The 17953-nt window shown below is 49.8% G+C and overlaps 1 protein-coding gene across 2 annotated transcripts in view; it reads left to right on the forward strand.

Annotated features, from left to right (window-relative positions):
* Positions 1 to 16215, forward strand: part of LOC140357558 (poly(rC)-binding protein 3) — a 35353-nt gene extending 19138 nt beyond the window's left edge. Inside the window, exons 6-13 of one of the 2 annotated variants that reach the window (XM_072442083.1) lie at positions 142 to 270; positions 6318 to 6392; positions 6731 to 6772; positions 8437 to 8441; positions 9830 to 9930; positions 11869 to 11915; positions 13066 to 13235; positions 16099 to 16215. In XM_072442083.1, coding sequence (XP_072298184.1) covers positions 142 to 270; positions 6318 to 6392; positions 6731 to 6772; positions 8437 to 8441; positions 9830 to 9930; positions 11869 to 11915; positions 13066 to 13235; positions 16099 to 16135 — 606 coding nt within the window. In that variant the 3' untranslated portion in view covers positions 16136 to 16215. The remainder of the gene's footprint in view (positions 1 to 141; positions 271 to 6317; positions 6393 to 6730; positions 6773 to 8436; positions 8442 to 9829; positions 9931 to 11868; positions 11916 to 13065; positions 13236 to 16098) is intronic. The other variant, XM_072442082.1, reaches the window with a different exon arrangement.
* The last annotated feature ends 1738 nt before the right edge of the window (positions 16216 to 17953 follow it).

Genomic DNA, 17953 nt, shown 5'->3' on the forward strand with positions numbered 1-17953 from the left:
TGTGTGTAGTCCACAGGTGCAGTAGTAGTAGTAGTATTTATATATGTGTGTAGTCCACAGGTGCAGTAGTAGTAGTAGTATTTATATATGTGTGTAGTCCACAGGTGCAGTAGTAGAAGTAGTATTTATATATGTGTGTAGTCCACAGGTGCGCAGGTGCAGGTCGCCGGGGACATGTTACCAAACTCCACAGAACGCGCCGTGACCATCTCTGGGACTCCTGAGGCCTGTATCCAGTGTGTGCGCCAGATCTGCGTCGTCATGCTCGAGGTAATGACTCCTGGGCTCCAGGAGGAGGCGCTCGTCATGGTCGAGGTAATGACTCCGGGGCTCCAGGAGGAGGCGCTCGTCATGCTCGAGGTAATGACTCCTGGGCTCCAGGAGGAGGCGCTCGTCATGCTCGAGGTAATGACTCCGGGGCTCCAGGAGGAGGCGCTCGTCATGCTCGAGGTAATGACTCCTGGGCTCCAGGAGGAGGCGCTCGTCATGCTCGAGGTAATGACTCCTGGGCTCCAGGAGGAGGCGCTCCAGAGCCAGATGATTGGACGAGAGGAAGAACACAGACTCAGGCCAAAACAAGACGCAGAAAGAAACACAAAAGAATCATTTGTCACCAAACAATCAAATCCACAAAAACGCACTTGAAAACACCAAAATGCTTATATGTGAAGCCTTAGCAACACAAAGCTAGCGTAGCAAGTTAGCAACACAAAGCTAGCAAAGCGCTTTAGCAACAGCTGTTTCCTGTTTATGGCCGTACCGCACTCGCTTTGTCAAGAGCCACAATCTGATATTTCCAGGTCATTAAGCATCTAACGTTAGCATTAGCATTAGCATGACATAAAGAGAGGTTCAAATGCGGCGTAGAGGCTTTAGCCACGCCCCTCACATGCAGAGAAGTCAAAGAAATTAGGTAAAACTGTTCCTGTGCATGTTAGATTTAGCCCTCACACACGCTAGCTTTGGCCACGCCCCTCACACAAACTAGCTTTACCCACGCCCCTCACACACACTAGCTTTAGCCACGCCCCTCACACACACTAGCTTTACCCACGCCCCTCACACACACTAGCTTTAGCAGCGCCCCTCACACACACTAGCTTTAGCCATGCCCCTCACACACGCTAGCTTTAGCCACGCCCCTCACACACACTAGCTCTAGCCACGCCCCTCACACACACACTAGCTCTAGCCACGCCCCTCACACACACTAGCTCTAGCCACGCCCCTCACACACACACTAGCTCTAGCCACGCCCCTCACACACACTAGCTTTAGCCACGCCCCTCACACACACTAGCTCTAGCCACGCCCCTCACACACACACTAGCTCTAGCCACGCCCCTCACACACACTAGCTTTAGCAGCGCCCCTCACAGAGACTAGCTTTAGCAGCGCCCCTCACAAACACTAGCTTTAGCAGCGCCCCTCACACACACTAGCTTTAGCCACGCCCCTCACACACACTAGCTTTAGCCACGCCCCTCACACACACTAGCTTTAGCAGCGCCCCTCACACACACTAGCTTTAGCAGCGCCCCTCACACACACTAGCTTTAGCAGCGCCCCTCACACACACTAGCTCTAGCCACGCCCCTCACACACACACTAGCTCTAGCCACGCCCCTCACACACACTAGCTTTAGCAGCCCCCCTCACACACACTAGCTTTGGCCACGCCCCTCACACATACTAGCTTTAGCCACGTCCCTCACACACACTAGCTTTAGCAGCGCCCCTCACACACACTAGCTCTAGCCACGCCCCTCACACAGACTAGCTTTAGCAGCGCCCCTCACACACACTAGCTTTAGCAGCGCCCCTCACACACACTAGCTTTAGCAGCGCCCCTCACACACACTAGCTTTAGCCACGCCCCTCACACACACTAGCTTTAGCAGCGCCCCTCACACACACTAGCTTTAGCAGCGCCCCTCACACACACTAGCTTTAGCTACGCCCCTCACACACACTAGCTTTAGCAGCGCCCCTCACACACACTAGCTCTAGCCACGCCCCTCACACACACACTAGCTCTAGCCACGCCCCTCACACACACTAGCTTTAGCAGCGCCCCTCACACACACTAGCTTTAGCAGCGCCCCTCACACAAATTAGCTTTAGCCACGCCCCTCACACACACTAGCTTTAGCCACGCCCCTCACACACACTAGCTTTAGCAGCGCCCCTCACACACACTAGCTTTAGCAGCGCCCCTCACACACACTAGCTCTAGCTACGCCCCTCACACACACTAGCTTTAGCAGCGCCCCTCACACACACTAGCTCTAGCCACGCCCCTCACACACACACTAGCTCTAGCCACGCCCCTCACACACACTAGCTTTAGCAGCGCCCCTCACACACACTAGCTTTAGCCACGCCCCTCACACATACTAGCTTTAGCCACGTCCCTCACACACACTAGCTTTAGCAGCGCCCCTCACACACACTAGCTCTAGCCACGCCCCTCACACACACTAGCTTTAGCCACGCCCCTCACACACACTAGCTTTAGCAGCGCCCCTCACACACACTAGCTTTAGCAGCGCCCCTCACACACACTAGCTTTAGCCACGCCCCTCACACACACTAGCTTTAGCCACGCCCCTCACACACGCTAGCTTTAGCCACGCCCCTCACACACGCTAGCTTTAGCCACGCCCCTCACACACACTGGCTTTAGCCACGCCCCTCACACACACTAGCTTTAGCCACGCCCCTCACACACACTAGCTTTAGCCACGCCCCTCACACACACTAGCTTTAGCCACGCCCCTCACACACACTAGCTCTAGCCACGCCCTTCACACACACTAGCTTTAGCAGCGCCCCTCACACACACTAGCTCTAGCCACGCCCCTCACACACACTAGCTCTAGCCACGCCCCTCACACACACTAGCTTTAGCCACGCCCCTCACACACACTAGCTCTAGCCACGCCCCTCACACACACTAGCTTTAGCCACGCCCCTCACACACACTAGCTCTAGCCACGCCCCTCACACACACTAGCTCTAGCCACGCCCCTCACACACACACACATAGAAGTGCTAAACGTCTTTTTGTGACTTGCTCAGATCGACCTCGGGAGTAAAACGTACAAATACAAAACAATTCTGATTTTCTCTAAACGTTCTGAACCTAAACCAGCCCAAGAGCTCCGGTCGAAACGTGGTTAAACCAGAACGTGGGAGCGTCCACGGGAAATGAGTCCTTTTCTTCTTCTTATAATTTCCTGGAGTCTAATTGAACCGCCCTCCCACCGTCACACGTCCAGTTCTGACTATTTTCATTTCTATGTTATTCTTTTTACTCCGTGGTGCTAATGATAGAAACACTGGAGGATTATGAAGGAAGAAAGAAAAGCAACGTGGTTCAGTTTGAAGCACGCTGAGCCTTTTAGCACCAATGTTTATTCCATTTTAGTTTAATTTAGTAACATCACATGATCTCTCTGGGTGGAGTCTGCATGTTCTCCCCGTGTTACCGTGGGTTCTCTCCGGGTTCTCCGGCTCCTCCCACCATCCAATCACATGATGTGTTTGGTAAAAATTGGTAAATTGGTGACTCTAAATTGGCCGTAGTGAATGACTGTGAGAGTGAACTGTCTGTAATGTCTATGTCTCTGTGTTGGACTGCGACAAGTTGGCCACTGTCCAGGATGTACCCCGCCTAAGGCCCGAAGTCACTGGGATAGGCTCCAGTCACCCGCGACCCCGAAAGGGAACAAGCAGTAGAAAATGGATGCATATTTGGTACAGAGGAAGATCTAATAGGACCTTTATTTTTGATCACACAATCGCTCTGACATAGTTTCAGTAAGATTCTGCAACAGTAAGGGATCATCTCAAAATGGGTTGAAGCTGAAAAGACTTAATATTTTCGCTGCCGCGAGCGCTGTGCTCAAGGCGAGCGCTGCGCCGTGGCGCGCCGTGGCGCGCCGTGGCCCGCGAGGGGCAGCGGGGCGGGCGTCGCCGTCGCCATCGCGGCTGGTGCAGAAAAGTTGGAAAAGCTTTTTTGCGGCAAGACGCGGCGCAGCAAATGATCAAGAGATTATGCTCTAGTCACGTGCTGCGCACTGACCAGAAGAAGGAAACAAAACAAACCCGCATGAGGTTTTGGCCAATCACAGAAGACGTGAGATTCTCACTGAGACAAAAGGGCGTGTCCTGCTCCTGTCACTCTGACATGTCTAAGGTCTAAACTCAGGCAATTGACAATTACAGGTTTTGACAAGAAACATGAGTTTCTCACTCTCTCATCCTCTTGAGACCATCTCAATGTGGTCATCTCACAGTTTGGGTTGAATGGGACGTGTCGTAGGGCCCCTAGGGCCCCTAGGGCCCGTGGACCATGTGGATTGAGTAAACAAACATACGCGACAGGTGACATTATTTGCAGAGTTCATAACTTCTAAATATAAACTTACCAAAGGATGTTCAGGGATGTTCACTAGAGGTGAGCAGGTCTATCAAGCTACTATTGTTTTATCAACGCGTAACATTTGATGTGAAGCCAAACATGAGGGGGGGAGGGGCCAGAACATGAGGGGGGGAGGGGCCAGAACATGAGGGGGGAGGGGCCAGAACATGAGGGGGGAGGGGCCAGAACATGAGGGGGGGAGGGGCCAGAACATGAGGGGGGGAGGGGCCAGAGAGAGACGAAAAAAATTACGTCTTTTCAGCTTCAACCCATTTTGAGATGATCCCTAACATCCCTACAGAGTGTCATTGTTCATCACACAGATCGTCAGTGTGTCATTGTTCTTCACACAGATCGTCAGTGTGTCATTGTTCCTCACACAGATCGTCAGTGTGTCATTGTTCTTCACACAGATCGTCAGTGTGTCATTGTTCCTCACACAGATCTTCAGAGTGTCATTGTTCATCACACAGATCGTCAGTGTGTCATTGTTCTTCACACAGATCGTCAGTGTGTCATTGTTCCTCACACAGATCGTCAGTGTGTCATTGTTCTTCACACAGATCGTCAGTGTGTCATTGTTCCTCACACAGATCTTCAGAGTGTCATTGTTCCTCACACAGATCTTCAGAGTGTCATTGTTCTTCACACATATCTTCAGAGTGTCATTGTTTCTCACACAGATCTTCAGCGTGTCATTGTTCCTCACACAGATCTTCAGAGTGTCATTGTTCCTCACACAGATCTTCAGAGTGTCATTGTTCCTCACACAGATCTTCAGAGTGTCATTGTTCCTCACACAGATCTTCAGAGTGTCATTGTTCCTCACACAGATCTTCAGCGTGTCATTGTTCCTCACACAGATCTTCAGCGTGTCATTGTTCCTCACACAGATCATCAGCGTGTCATTGTTCCTCACACAGATCTTCAGAGTGTCATTGTTCCTCACACAGATCTTCAGCGTGTCATTGTTCCTCACACAGATCTTCAGAGTGTCATTGTTCCTCACACAGATCTTCAGTGTGTCATTGTTCTTCACACAGATCGTCAGTGTGTCATTGTTCTTCACACAGATCGTCAGTGTGTCATTGTTCCTCACACAGATCTTCAGAGTGTCATTGTTCATCACACAGATCGTCAGTGTGTCATTGTTCTTCACACAGATCGTCAGTGTGTCATTGTTCCTCACACAGATCGTCAGTGTGTCATTGTTCTTCACACAGATCGTCAGTGTGTCATTGTTCCTCACACAGATCTTCAGAGTGTCATTGTTCCTCACACAGATCTTCAGAGTGTCATTGTTCTTCACACATATCTTCAGAGTGTCATTGTTCCTCACACAGATCTTTAGAGTGTCATTGTTCCTCACACAGATCTTCAGCGTGTCATTGTTCCTCACACAGATCTTCAGAGTGTCATTGTTCCTCACACAGATCTTCAGAGTGTCAATGTTCCTCACACAGATCTTCAGAGTGTCATTGTTCCTCACATAGATCTTCAGTGTGTCATTGTTCCTCACACAGATCTTCAGAGTGTCATTGTTCCTCACACAGATCTTCAGCGTGTCATTGTTCCTCACACAGATCTTCAGCGTGTCATTGTTCCTCACACAGATCATCAGCGTGTCATTGTTCCTCACACAGATCTTCAGAGTGTCATTGTTCCTCACACAGATCTTCAGCGTGTCATTGTTCCTCACACAGATCTTCAGAGTGTCATTGTTCCTCACACAGATCTTCAGCGTGTCATTGTTCCTCACACAGATCTTCAGTGCGTCATTGTTCCTCACACAGATCTTCAGTACGTCATTGTTCCTCACACAGATCTTCAGCGTGTCATTGTTCCTCACACAGATCTTCAGTGTCATTGTTCTTCACTGTCTCCTTCACAGTCTCCTCCTAAAGGTGCCACGATCCCGTATCGGCCCAAACCCGCCTCGACCCCGGTCATCTTCTCTGGAGGACAGGTCAGCCATTCTCCACCTTTTCACCATCTCGTCAGGTGCTTGCATTAGCGCTCCATCTACTGGCGGCAGGGGGTTTTACCGCGGGGAAATAAACAAAAGCTAGCTCCGACGTGCTAATGCGAGCGCGCGGTCGTGGTGGAGGCGATTTATGGAGCTCCGCCTTTGAAAGCGAGTGTTTTTGTGAGACTCGGCGAGGCGGCGGAGGAGAGGAGCTGGAGAAAGGAACAAAGGGACAGAATAAAATGAGAAAAGAAGGACAGAACGGCGTCAAAAGAGATAAAAAAGTACAGTTTGTGTCTTTTAAAGCAGCGTGACTCGTTCTGCTTTTCCGTTGCCAGGCCTACACCATCCAGGGACAGTTCGCCGTGCCACACCCGGACGTGAGTTTCATCTCTTTTCTCGTGAAACGTTGGGAATACGATGAATACTTGTAATAAATAAATGGATTTTTAATATTTGAATGTATTTGTTGTATATGTAACGTGTAAAAAGTCTTTGAACATAACTGTGTGAATCTGTGGTAGAATCAGACGCTTCTCGTGTGATTGAGGCTGGAACATCACAGAGTTGAAGTGGAGTTCACTCGTTTATGAAAAATAACCTTAGATGAACTTATTTTCTCACAAAAACCTTCAACGATTCTTGTGTTTGAGGGTTTGTTTCTGTTGAGGACGGAGCAGAGAGAACAATGACAACAGCAATCCATTTCACCAACTGCAGCAGCGTTTTATTTTGAAAGGTTTGACTCACTTTTATCTTTTAATGTCATAAAGATTCTCCAAGTCCAAGTCCAAGTCCAAGTCCAAGTCCAGTCCAAGTCCAGTCCAAGTCCAGTCCAAGTCCAAGTCCAAGTCCAGTCCAAGTCCAGTCCAAGTCCAGTCCAAGTCCAAGTCCAAGTCCAGTCCAAGTCCAGTCCAAGGGCAAGTCCAGTCCAGTCCAGTCCAAGTCCAAGTCCAGTCCAAGTCCAGTCCAAGTCCAAGTCCAAGTCCAGTCCAAGTCCAGTCATGTCCAAGTCCAGTCCAAGTCCAGTCATGTCCAAGTCCAGTCCAAGTCCAAGTCCAAGTCCAGTCCAAGTCCAAGTTCAAGTCCAAGTCCAAGTCCAGTCCAAGTCCAGTCCAAGTCCAGTCCAAGTCCAAGTCCAAGTCCAGTCCAATTCCAGTCCAAGTCCAAGTCCAGTCCTGTCCAAGTCCAAGTCCAGTCCAAGTCCAAGTCCAAGTCCAAGTCCAGTCCAGTCCAAGTCCAGTCCAAGTCCAAGTCCAGTCCAGTCCAAGTCCAAGTCCAAGTCCAGTCCAAGTCCAGTCCAAGTCCAGTCCAAGTCCAAGTCCAATTCCAGTCCAAGTCCAAGTCCAGTCCTGTCCAAGTCCAAGTCCAGTCCAAGTCCAGTCCAAGTCCAGTCCAAGTCCAAGTCCAGTCCAAGTCCAGTCCAGTCCTGTCCAAGTCCAAGTCCAAGTCCAAGTCCAGTCCAAGTCCAGTCCAAGTCCAGTCCAAGTCCAAGTCCAAGTCCAAGTCCAGTCCAAGTCCAGTCCAAGTTTCTCCTTTGTCGTTACAGTTTCTCAAGGTTGAGTTCAGAGTCAGTAATTCTTTGATAACGTCCGATAAAAACACGTGTGATAAAAACACGTGTGATAAAAACACGTGTGATAAAAACACGTGTGATAAAAACACGTACGTGAAAAGCTCGTTACACTTTTGAACAGGAAGTTTATTACTTTGTTATTACAATGAACAAAATGTAATATACAGAACGTTCCGAGCAGCTTTAGGTTTGATTTATTCTCATAATAACGTGTGTTTATGCAGCTGCCCTCAGGGTCGTGTCATTGGTCCTGTCGTCTTTTCATGGATCGCCCGCTTCACTTTGCTGACGCCCAGGGACGACCGTCTCTGCTGCATGTATTTATGTCCCAGGCAAATGTATGTGAATAATGTATGCTAATAAGAGTTAGCGCTGACGGATGTTAGCGACGTTAGCAAGCGCGAGGCCGACTCTGCTTCAAGAAAATGACTCAAAAAGTGTGTCACGGCTCAAATATGGGCCGTTCAGTCCAGGTCCAGTCCAAGTCCAGTCCAGGTCCAGTCCAGAGTCCATTTTATCAAGTCTCTAGTAGCGATGAGACCATAAACAGTCATATCTTTTATTTAAATAAAAGGGTAGAAAATAATGGTTCGCGGCACATTTGACATGTTCTCTTCTTTAGCCACATTTATACTTCTAGTGTTGTTTTCACTTACAACAAAGTGACGACCGTAATAATCATGATTCAACAGTTTGAAATCGTCCCATTCTTCATCTCAAATCATCCAAAACGTCCCACAATCCAGAGCCTGAATGGGCCTGAAGTGGACGGATTGCAGATTTTTGCCCGGTTCAAATGTGTTTGCAAATTTCAAAGGCCTCTTGTTTCCTGGACGCTCCTGATCGCAGCGGGTCGGAGACGCTTCGGCAAATCAAATATAAAAAAAAACACAATCTAGCCGTGTGCGGATTATTGTGAGACATACGACGGTCTTTGATGCTCGCGAGACACATTTGAAGATGATATTTTGTGATTGAAAGTCATTTGAATATAAAACGTTTCTATTTCGGTCAAACGTTCCAATTTAACACTCGATCAACACAATTACCGACCGCTTCTCCGTTCCACTTCAAATGTTTATCGGTTGGATTTCAAATGGGGGGCGGTGAAGACAAACGTACAGGTTTGTCGGGCCGGTTTATGGTTAGCATATATGTCGTTAGCATCTGCGACCACATGAAACAACGTCCTCTCTCTCAGCACAAGTAAAGCTAAACTATATGTATTTCTCTGTAGAATATATCAGGTCTTTAAACTTGTTGTGTGTTAGCCTGGCCAATCGATAAACGCGTTTCTAATCACGGACAAACATGGCCCAACAACTGTTCACACGTAAAAAAAAAGAACAGAAAGGTGCTGGGAAACATCACCGGTTGAAGCTCCAAACGGGGATTTAGTTGTTTCTCACTGAGCTTGTGATGCCTCCTTAAATAACATGTTTCTGAGTCTGTTTGTTTGGGGAATTCATCGTCGTGGCTTGAGAGAAAGTGTCCTTTATCACCCCCCGCTGTGTGCAAATACGATGGCTCCGCCCTGAAGACGCAATGGAGAATCTACCATGTAAAAAAAAGGAGTTAAAAAGAGCAAAGAAACACGTTTGACCAGTGTGGAACGTCTGTAAGTTTAAACTCGTCTCAGATTCACAGATCCAACTCCGTCCAACTCTGTCCAACACGAGTGTACGTTTTGCTAGCATAAGGCTAAACATCACCAGGTATGACGGTTTTTCAGGCTCCAAACTGTTCCCTTTTTTCCTGCTCTTTCCGTCCCTCCTTTTTCCTCACTCCTTTGTTTCCTGTGCGTTTGGTTTCTTTGCGTTTGCTTTGTTTGTGTGCAGTGTGTGAGTGTTTGACCTGTTAGCTCCTCTCTCCCTGCCCCTCAGCACCTGACTAAACTGCACCAGCTGGCCCTGCAGACTCCTCCCTTTACCCCCGTGGGACAGAGCACCCCCGCCTTCCCCGGTACGTAACCTCTGAACCGAAACACCTCTGATCCTTAAACCTCTGAACCGAACACCTCTGATCCTATAACCTCTGATCCTTAAACCTCTGATCCTAAAACCTCTGATCCTTAAACCTCTGATCCTAAAACCTCTGATCCTTAAACCTCTGATCCTTAAACCTCTGATCCTAAAACCTCTGATCCTTAAACCTCTGATCCTAAAACCTCTGATCCTAAAACCTCTGATCCTAAAACCTTTGATCCTTAAACCTCTGATCCTTAAACCTCTGATCCTAATCCCTCTGAACCCAACTCTCTGAACCCAACACCTCTGAACTCAACCCCTCTGAACCCAACACCTCTGAACCCAACCCTCTGAACCCAAACCCTCTGACCCAAACCCTCTGAACCCAACACCTCTGAACCCAACACCTCTGAACTCAACCCCTCTGAACCCAACACCTCAGAACTCAACCCCTCTGAACCCAACCCTCTGAACCCAACCCTCTGAACCCAACCCTCTGAACCCAACACCTCTGAACCCAACACCTCTGAACTCAACCCCTCTGAACCCAACACCTCAGAACTCAACCCCTCTGAACCCAAACCCTCTGACCCAAACCCTCTGAACCCAACACCTCAGAACTCAACCCCTCTGAACCCAACACCTCTGAACTCAACCCCTCTGAACCCAACACCTCAGAACTCAACCCCTCTGAACCCAACCCTCTGAACCCAACCCTCTGAACCCAACCCCTCTGAGCCCAACCCCTCTGAACCCAACCCTCTGAACCCAACCCCTCTGGAACCCAACCCCTCTGAACCCAACCCTCTGAACCCAACCCTCTGAACCCAACCCTCTGAACCCAACCCCTCTGAACCCAACACCTCAGAACTCAACCCCTCTGAACCCAACCCCTCTGAACCCAACCCCTCTGAACTCAACCCCTCTGAACTCAACCCCTCTGAACCCGACACCTCTGAACCCAACCCCTCTGAACCCAACCCCTCTGAACCCAACCCCTCTGAACTCAACCCCTCTGAACTCAACCCCTCTGAACCCGACACCTCTGAACCCAACCCCTCTGAACCCGACACCTCTGAACCCAACCCCTCTGAACTCAACCCCTCTGAACTCAACCCCTCAGAACTCAACCCCTCTGAACCCAACCCCTCTGAACCCAACCCCTCTGAACCCAACCCCTCTGAACTCAACCCCTCTGAACTCAACCCCTCTGAACCCGACACCTCTGAACCCAACCCCTCTGAACCCGACACCTCTGAACCCAACCCCTCTGAACTCAACCCCTCTGAACTCAACCCCTCAGAACTCAACCCCTCTGAACCCAACCCCTCTGAACCCAACCCCTCTGAACCCAACCCCTCTGAACTCAACCCCTCTGAACTCAACCCCTCTGAACCCGACACCTCTGAACCCAACCCCTCTGAACCCAACCCCTCTGAACCCAACCCCTCTGAACTCAACCCCTCTGAACTCAACCCCTCAGAACTCAACACTAAACTAACTTAACGACATTCTAAAACCACTTCTTACAAAAACCCTTTGTTAAGGTCCAAACATTTTCCGTTTTCTGATTCGTCTCTTTTCCCTTTAGAATTCTGACATTTGGATTTTTGCATCTCGATATAAAAGAGTCATAACAGAGTTCACGTCCCGGAGCCTTTTATTACTCTGAAGTAACCGTATTCTTCCTCGTACTTGCAAAGCCTGATTAATGCGACCCAGAGGACGCGTTCTACACATGTACGAGTCGGCTCTGCGGGCGCTCAGACCCTGGACGCTCTGCAGACAATAACAAATATCCAGCTTCTGTCACATTCGCGTCCGCAGCCCCAGAAGAGCTCTCGCCCTCGCGCAGACCGTTTCCCCGGCGACGTCTGGAACGCTGCACGAAACGCTTTTGGGTCGTTTACGATTCTTCTCGTTTGTCGCACAGGTTTGGAAAGTCCAGCCAGCGCTCACGAGCTCACCATCCCCAACGACGTGAGTCAAAACGGACGTCTTAGGGCCGTGGGAGGGTCCATATCGCAATAACTGTGGTATTATCAGGGCTGCACGATGTCTTACACGAGTTTGAGATACGGCTGTGCTGCGTTAGCGATACTATTGATATATCTAAGGTTTCGACGCAATCGTATCAGCTGCGTCAAAACAACGTTGAAACCGTCAAAAGGGAAAAAAACGGGGCGTGATTTGGCGTCGTGACAGAGGAGCAATCCGCCCACAGTGAACGTGCGGCGTTTGTCCTGCAGATGGCAGCAGAGTGCGCGGCGTCGCTTCAGACACGCGGACAAACCCGGTGTCATTGGGATATCGATTCGTGCGGCGGACTCTTGTGCGACGCATCGTGCAGCCCTGACGATCATGCTCCGTTGGTTGGTTTGGTCATCTGCCTGTCTCCATGGTAACACTTTTGCTTGGCCTGGAGGTTCCTCACTGTGGCATTAAACTTCTCGACGCCAGCGGAGCTCGGAAATGTGTTTTTAATGGAAAATGAAGAATAATTCGGTCTTTTTGTCGTGGCAGCAGCACGTCTGGTCCTCATGGTCAGTCTGAGCCTTCATCCAGTTTCATTTCACGTCAAACATGATATGATTCTGACGGTTTTAAATCTGCAGGACATTTGTGGCTTTGCCTGGAATGTTCCGCAGCGCAGCATTAAATGGAGGCTCGATCATAACTGGTGCTTCCCCGATTGAAAAATGAATTCTCTTTCTATTCTATTGGTACGTTTCCGAGAGTCCATCTGGTCCGACTCCGATTGACCAGCGGCGGTGCTGGGACTGAACCAATCACAGTGCAGCATTGTGGTTAGGGCGGAGCCAAAGGTGATGCCGCCTGTCAGTGCGTCTACAGTTTAAACACGGATTAAACGTGGAAACACCAGGTCGCACACAAAGCGAAGTGAAGTCGTCACTATTTCTGTATCTTTACTGTTGGTTTAAAATAAAGATATAAAACTTTACGTTTGGAGCTTTTTGATGATAAAATCTTCAGTAAATATACAGAATATTCACTGTCTCTATATTCACATCATCATGTGGTGGTCGGACCCTCCTCAGTGGCATTCTGATGGATCACTTCATTCTATGGAACGTGCCACGCCCTCTCTGCTCGCTGTCTCCCCCTGCAGTTGATCGGCTGCATCATCGGGCGTCAGGGCTCGAAGATAAACGAGATCCGTCAGATGTCGGGAGCTCAGATCAAGATCGCCAACGCTCTGGAAGGTTCCAGCGAGAGGCAGATCACCATCACAGGAAGTCCAGCCAACATCAGCCTGGCCCAGTATCTGATCAACGCAAGGTAACGTGGGACAGAGGAGGAGGTGCAGAGGGGGAGAGGGGGAGGAGGAGAGGAGGGGGTGCAGAGGGGGAGGTGCAGAGGAGGGGGTGCAGAGGGGGAGGGGCAGAGGAGGGGGTGCAGAGGGGGAGGGGCAGAGGAGGGGGTGCAGAGGGGGAGGGGCAGAGGAGGGGGTGCAGAGGGGGAGGAGGAGAGGGGGAGAGGGGGAGGTGCAGAGGAGGGGGTGCAGAGGGGGAGAGGGGGAGGTGCAGAGGGGGAGGAGCAGAGGAGGGGGTGCAGAGGGGGAGGGGCAGAGGAGGGGGTGCAGCAGAGGGGGAGAGGGGGAGGTGCAGAGGAGGGGGTGCAGAGGGGGAGAGGGGGAGGTGCAGAGGAGGGGGTGCAGAGGGGGAGGAGCAGAGGAGGGGGTGCAGAGGGGGAGGGGCAGAGGAGGGGGTGCAGAGGGGGAGAGGGGGAGGTGCAGAGGAGGGAGTGCAGAGGGGGAGGGGCAGAGGAGGAGAGGGGGAGGTGCAGAGGAGGGGGTGCAGAGGGGGAGGGGCAGAGGAGGGGGTGCAGCAGAGGGGGAGAGGGGGAGGTGCAGAGGAGGGGGTGCAGAGGGGGAGAGGGGGAGGTGCAGAGGAGGGGGTGCAGAGGGGGAGGAGCAGAGGAGGGGGTGCAGAGGGGGAGGAGGAGAGGGGGAGGTGCAGAGGAGGGGGTGCAGAGGGGGAGAGGGGGAGGTGCAGAGGGGGAGGAGGAGAGGAGGGGGTGCAGAGGGGGAGGTGCAGAGGAGGGGGTGCAGAGGGGGAGGGGCAGAGGAGGGGGTGCAGAGGGGGAGGGGCAGAGGAGGGGGTGCAGAGGGGGAGGGGCAGAGGAGGGGGTGCAGAGGGGGAGGAGGAGAGGGGGAGAGGGGGAGGTGCAGAGGAGGGGGTGCAGAGGGGGAGAGGGGGAGGTGCAGAGGGGGAGGAGCAGAGGAGGGGGTGCAGAGGGGGAGGGGCAGAGGAGGGGGTGCAGCAGAGGGGGAGAGGGGGAGGTGCAGAGGAGGGGGTGCAGAGGGGGAGAGGGGGAGGTGCAGAGGAGGGGGTGCAGAGGGGGAGGAGCAGAGGAGGGGGTGCAGAGGGGGAGGGGCAGAGGAGGGGGTGCAGAGGGGGAGGGGCAGAGGAGGGGGTGCAGCAGAGGGGGAGAGGGGGAGGTGCAGAGGAGGGGGTGCAGAGGGGGAGAGGGGGAGGTGCAGAGGAGGGGGTGCAGAGGGGGAGGAGCAGAGGAGGGGGTGCAGAGGGGGAGGGGCAGAGGAGGGGGTGCAGAGGGGGAGAGGGGGAGGTGCAGAGGAGGGAGTGCAGAGGGGGAGGGGCAGAGGAGGAGAGGGGGAGGTGCAGAGGAGGGGGTGCAGAGGGGGAGGGGCAGAGGAGGGGGTGCAGCAGAGGGGGAGAGGGGGAGGTGCAGAGGAGGGGGTGCAGAGGGGGAGAGGGGGAGGTGCAGAGGAGGGGGTGCAGAGGGGGAGGAGCAGAGGGGGAGGTGCAGAGGGGGAGGAGCTACCGCAGTACTTTTATATATTTGTCACTTTTGAATAACTGGTTCTGAATGAAATGGCATCAGACGAACACATGTGAGAGTTTTTCATGTCATTTATATATTTGACATTTCTAAGCGAGTTTTCATCCAAACGGAACATTAATGTTGAAAATCTCCTTCTTTTTTCCTCCTTTACAGTTGAAAACGCTCCACACTTTGGTTGTGTTTTGTGATGACGTGAAAAACAGGTCCATTTTACACTGGCTCTTTGGACGTTTTGATTGATTTGATTCTTCCGGGTTGAAAAGTGCAGATCGAGGCGTTGACCTGGTGTTTTCCTCTTGAGGCCGACGCGCTAAAGCTGTCGACACAAACGAGTCGTGTGAAAAACGCTCAGTACAATTTGTCACTTCGTCCATAAATGTGCTCTTTGTGTCTCCTCCGTCTGCTACTATCGCTGCATCGCTATTTTACTTATTATTTTAAGATTTTCCAGATTATTCCACAAATGTGTCCTTATTTTTCCAACTTTTCCGGTAATTTTCCACTCCAATTTATTTCCTCCAGTTTTCCACCGCTTTTCACAAAATTTCCTCAAATTATCTGAGTTTTTCTTTATTTTTCTATACATTTCTCCCTAATTTCCCTCCAATTCTTTTTCAGTTTCACCACCAATTTCCCTCCATTTGATCAACACATTTCCACACATTTCAACCAAATTTTCCTCTCTTTAAAAAAAAAAAATTCCCACCAATTTTTTTTACTTTTCCACCATTTTCCTCCATTTGGACCACACTTTTTTCACACTTTTTGCTCCAGTTTTTCACACATTTCACACACATTTTCCACTCGTTTTTTTTTTTTTTAACTTTTCCACCAATTTTTCACCATTAAGGTCCGCACATTTCACACACACTTTCCACACATTTTCCTCTCTTTTTTATTCTTTCTAATTTTTCCACCAATTTTCTTCCATTTGGCCCACACATTTCACACACATTTCACACACTTTTCACACACATTTCACACACATTTCACACATATTTCACACACATTTCACACACATTTCACACACATTTCACACACATTTCACACACATTTCACACACATTTCACACACATTTCACACACATTTCACACACATTTCACACACATTTCACACACATTTCACACACATTTCACACATATTTCACACACATTTCACACACATTTTCCTCACCGAACATTTTCCACACATTTGGCTGCAGTTTCCATGATGCTGCAGTTTTCCTCCCTTGAACACTGCTCTTCTCTTTGTTGACATGTTAGGATTAGGCCTTTCTTCTTCTCTGAAACAAACTCCGCAGTGACATTCTCTTCTCGTGGTGTGTTCTCTCTTCCAGGTTGACGTCTGAAGTCACAGGAATGGGCTCGCTCTAACTCCACACATCGCACCAACTCCAATATTTGTTTAAATGGATTATAACTATGTCACTGTAACGTTTATTCTTGTAATAGAACAATGCTTTTCTGCACGGTTGTCCGGGAACAATGTGAAACATGTTGTAATTGAACCTGATCCTGTATTTGGAGCTTTACTCTGGAGCCTGTGACGCCATGACGACCACCATCACAACATCCTTTACAAAATCTAAATGATCGAACTGAAGATGTGCAAAAATGGAAAGATCGGGCCAGAAGAGTGAATGCATTAGTCCTGGTTTAGTCCTGGTTTAGTCCTGCTTTTAGACCTGGTTTAGACCCAGTTTAGTCCTGGTATGGACCTGGTTTAGACCTGCTTTAGTCCTGGTTTAGTCCTGCTTTTAGACCTGGTTTAGACCCAGTTTAGTCCTGGTATGGACCTGGTTTAGACCTGCTTTAGTCCTGGTTTAGTCCTGGTTTAGTCCTGCTTTTAGACCTGGTTTAGACCCAGTTTAGTCCTGGTTTAGACCTGGTTTAGACCTGGTTTAGACCTGGTTTGAACCCGGTTTAGACCCGGTTTAGACCCGGTTTAGACCCGGTTTAGACCCGGTTTAGTCCTGGTTTAGTCCTGGTTTAGTCCTGGTTTAGTCCTGGTTTAGACCCGGTTTAGTCCTGGTTTAGACCTGGTTTAGTCCTGGTTTAGTCCTGGTTTAGACCTGGATTAGACCTGGTTTAGACCTGGTTTAGACCTGGTTTAGTCCTGGTTTAGTCCTGGTTTAGACCTGGATTAGACCTGGTTTAGACCTGGTTTGGACCCGGTTTAGTCCTGGTTTAGTCCTGGTTTAGTCCTGGTTTAGACCTGGTTTAGTCCTGGTTTAGACCTGGTTTAGTCCTGGTTTAGTCCTGGTTTAGACCTGGATTAGACCTGGTTTAGACCTGGTTTAGTCCTTGTTTGGACCTGGTTTTGATCGCACGGTTTTACACAATTGTCTCTTTCTTTTTCTTTCATTGGTTTGACATAATTCCAGACACATTTCATGGACACATTTGTTTAAGTTCAATCAAAACAGAACCAGCTTTTGCCTCTGACGCAAAAACTCAAAAATAAATATGCAACTTTTGAATGAAATAGCCATAGTTTTTAGCATTTTGAAACGTGCATTGAAATCGCAAATTGTAAAACATTATTGTCGGACGTTTTAACCAAATGTAGCATCAAACTTTGACTTTGTGGAATCTCGTTTCTGATTTGAACGTTTGGAGAGAAACAATTCAATCTTTTCTATTTGATGGTGTTTGTTTTTGAGGTTTTGTAAAATTAGAATAAAGATGTGCTCTTCCTGGATCTGTGTGGTCTGACTTTGTCCTGGTGTGGTTTAGTCCTGGTTTAGTCCTGGTTTAGTCCTGGTTTAGTCCTGGTTTAGTCCTGGTTTAGACCTGGTTTAGTCCTGGTTTAGACCTGGTTTAGTCCTGGTTTAGTCCTGGTTTAGACCTGGTTTAGACCTGGTTTAGTCCTGGTTTAGTCCTGGTTTAGTCCTGGTTTAGTCCTGGTTTAGTCCTGGTTTAGTCCTGGTTTAGACCTGGTTTAGTCCTGGTTTAGTCCTGGTTTAGTCCTGGTTTAGACCTGGTTTAGTCCTGGTTTAGTCCTGGTTTAGTCCTGGTTTAGTCCTGGTTTAGACCTGGTTTAGTCCTGGTTTAGACCTGGTTTAGTCCTGGTTTAGTCCTGGTTTAGACCTGGTTTAGACCTGGTTTAGTCCTGGTTTAGTCCTGGTTTAGTCCTGGTTTAGTCCTGGTTTAGACCTGGTTTAGTCCTGGTTTAGTCCTGGTTTAGTCCTG

Source organism: Eucyclogobius newberryi, unplaced genomic scaffold (assembly GCF_026437365.1).
Source record: "Eucyclogobius newberryi isolate DKJ021-1_F unplaced genomic scaffold, fEucNew1.0.hap1 SCAF_129, whole genome shotgun sequence".
NCBI classification, from domain to species: Eukaryota; Metazoa; Chordata; class Actinopteri; order Gobiiformes; family Gobiidae; genus Eucyclogobius; species Eucyclogobius newberryi.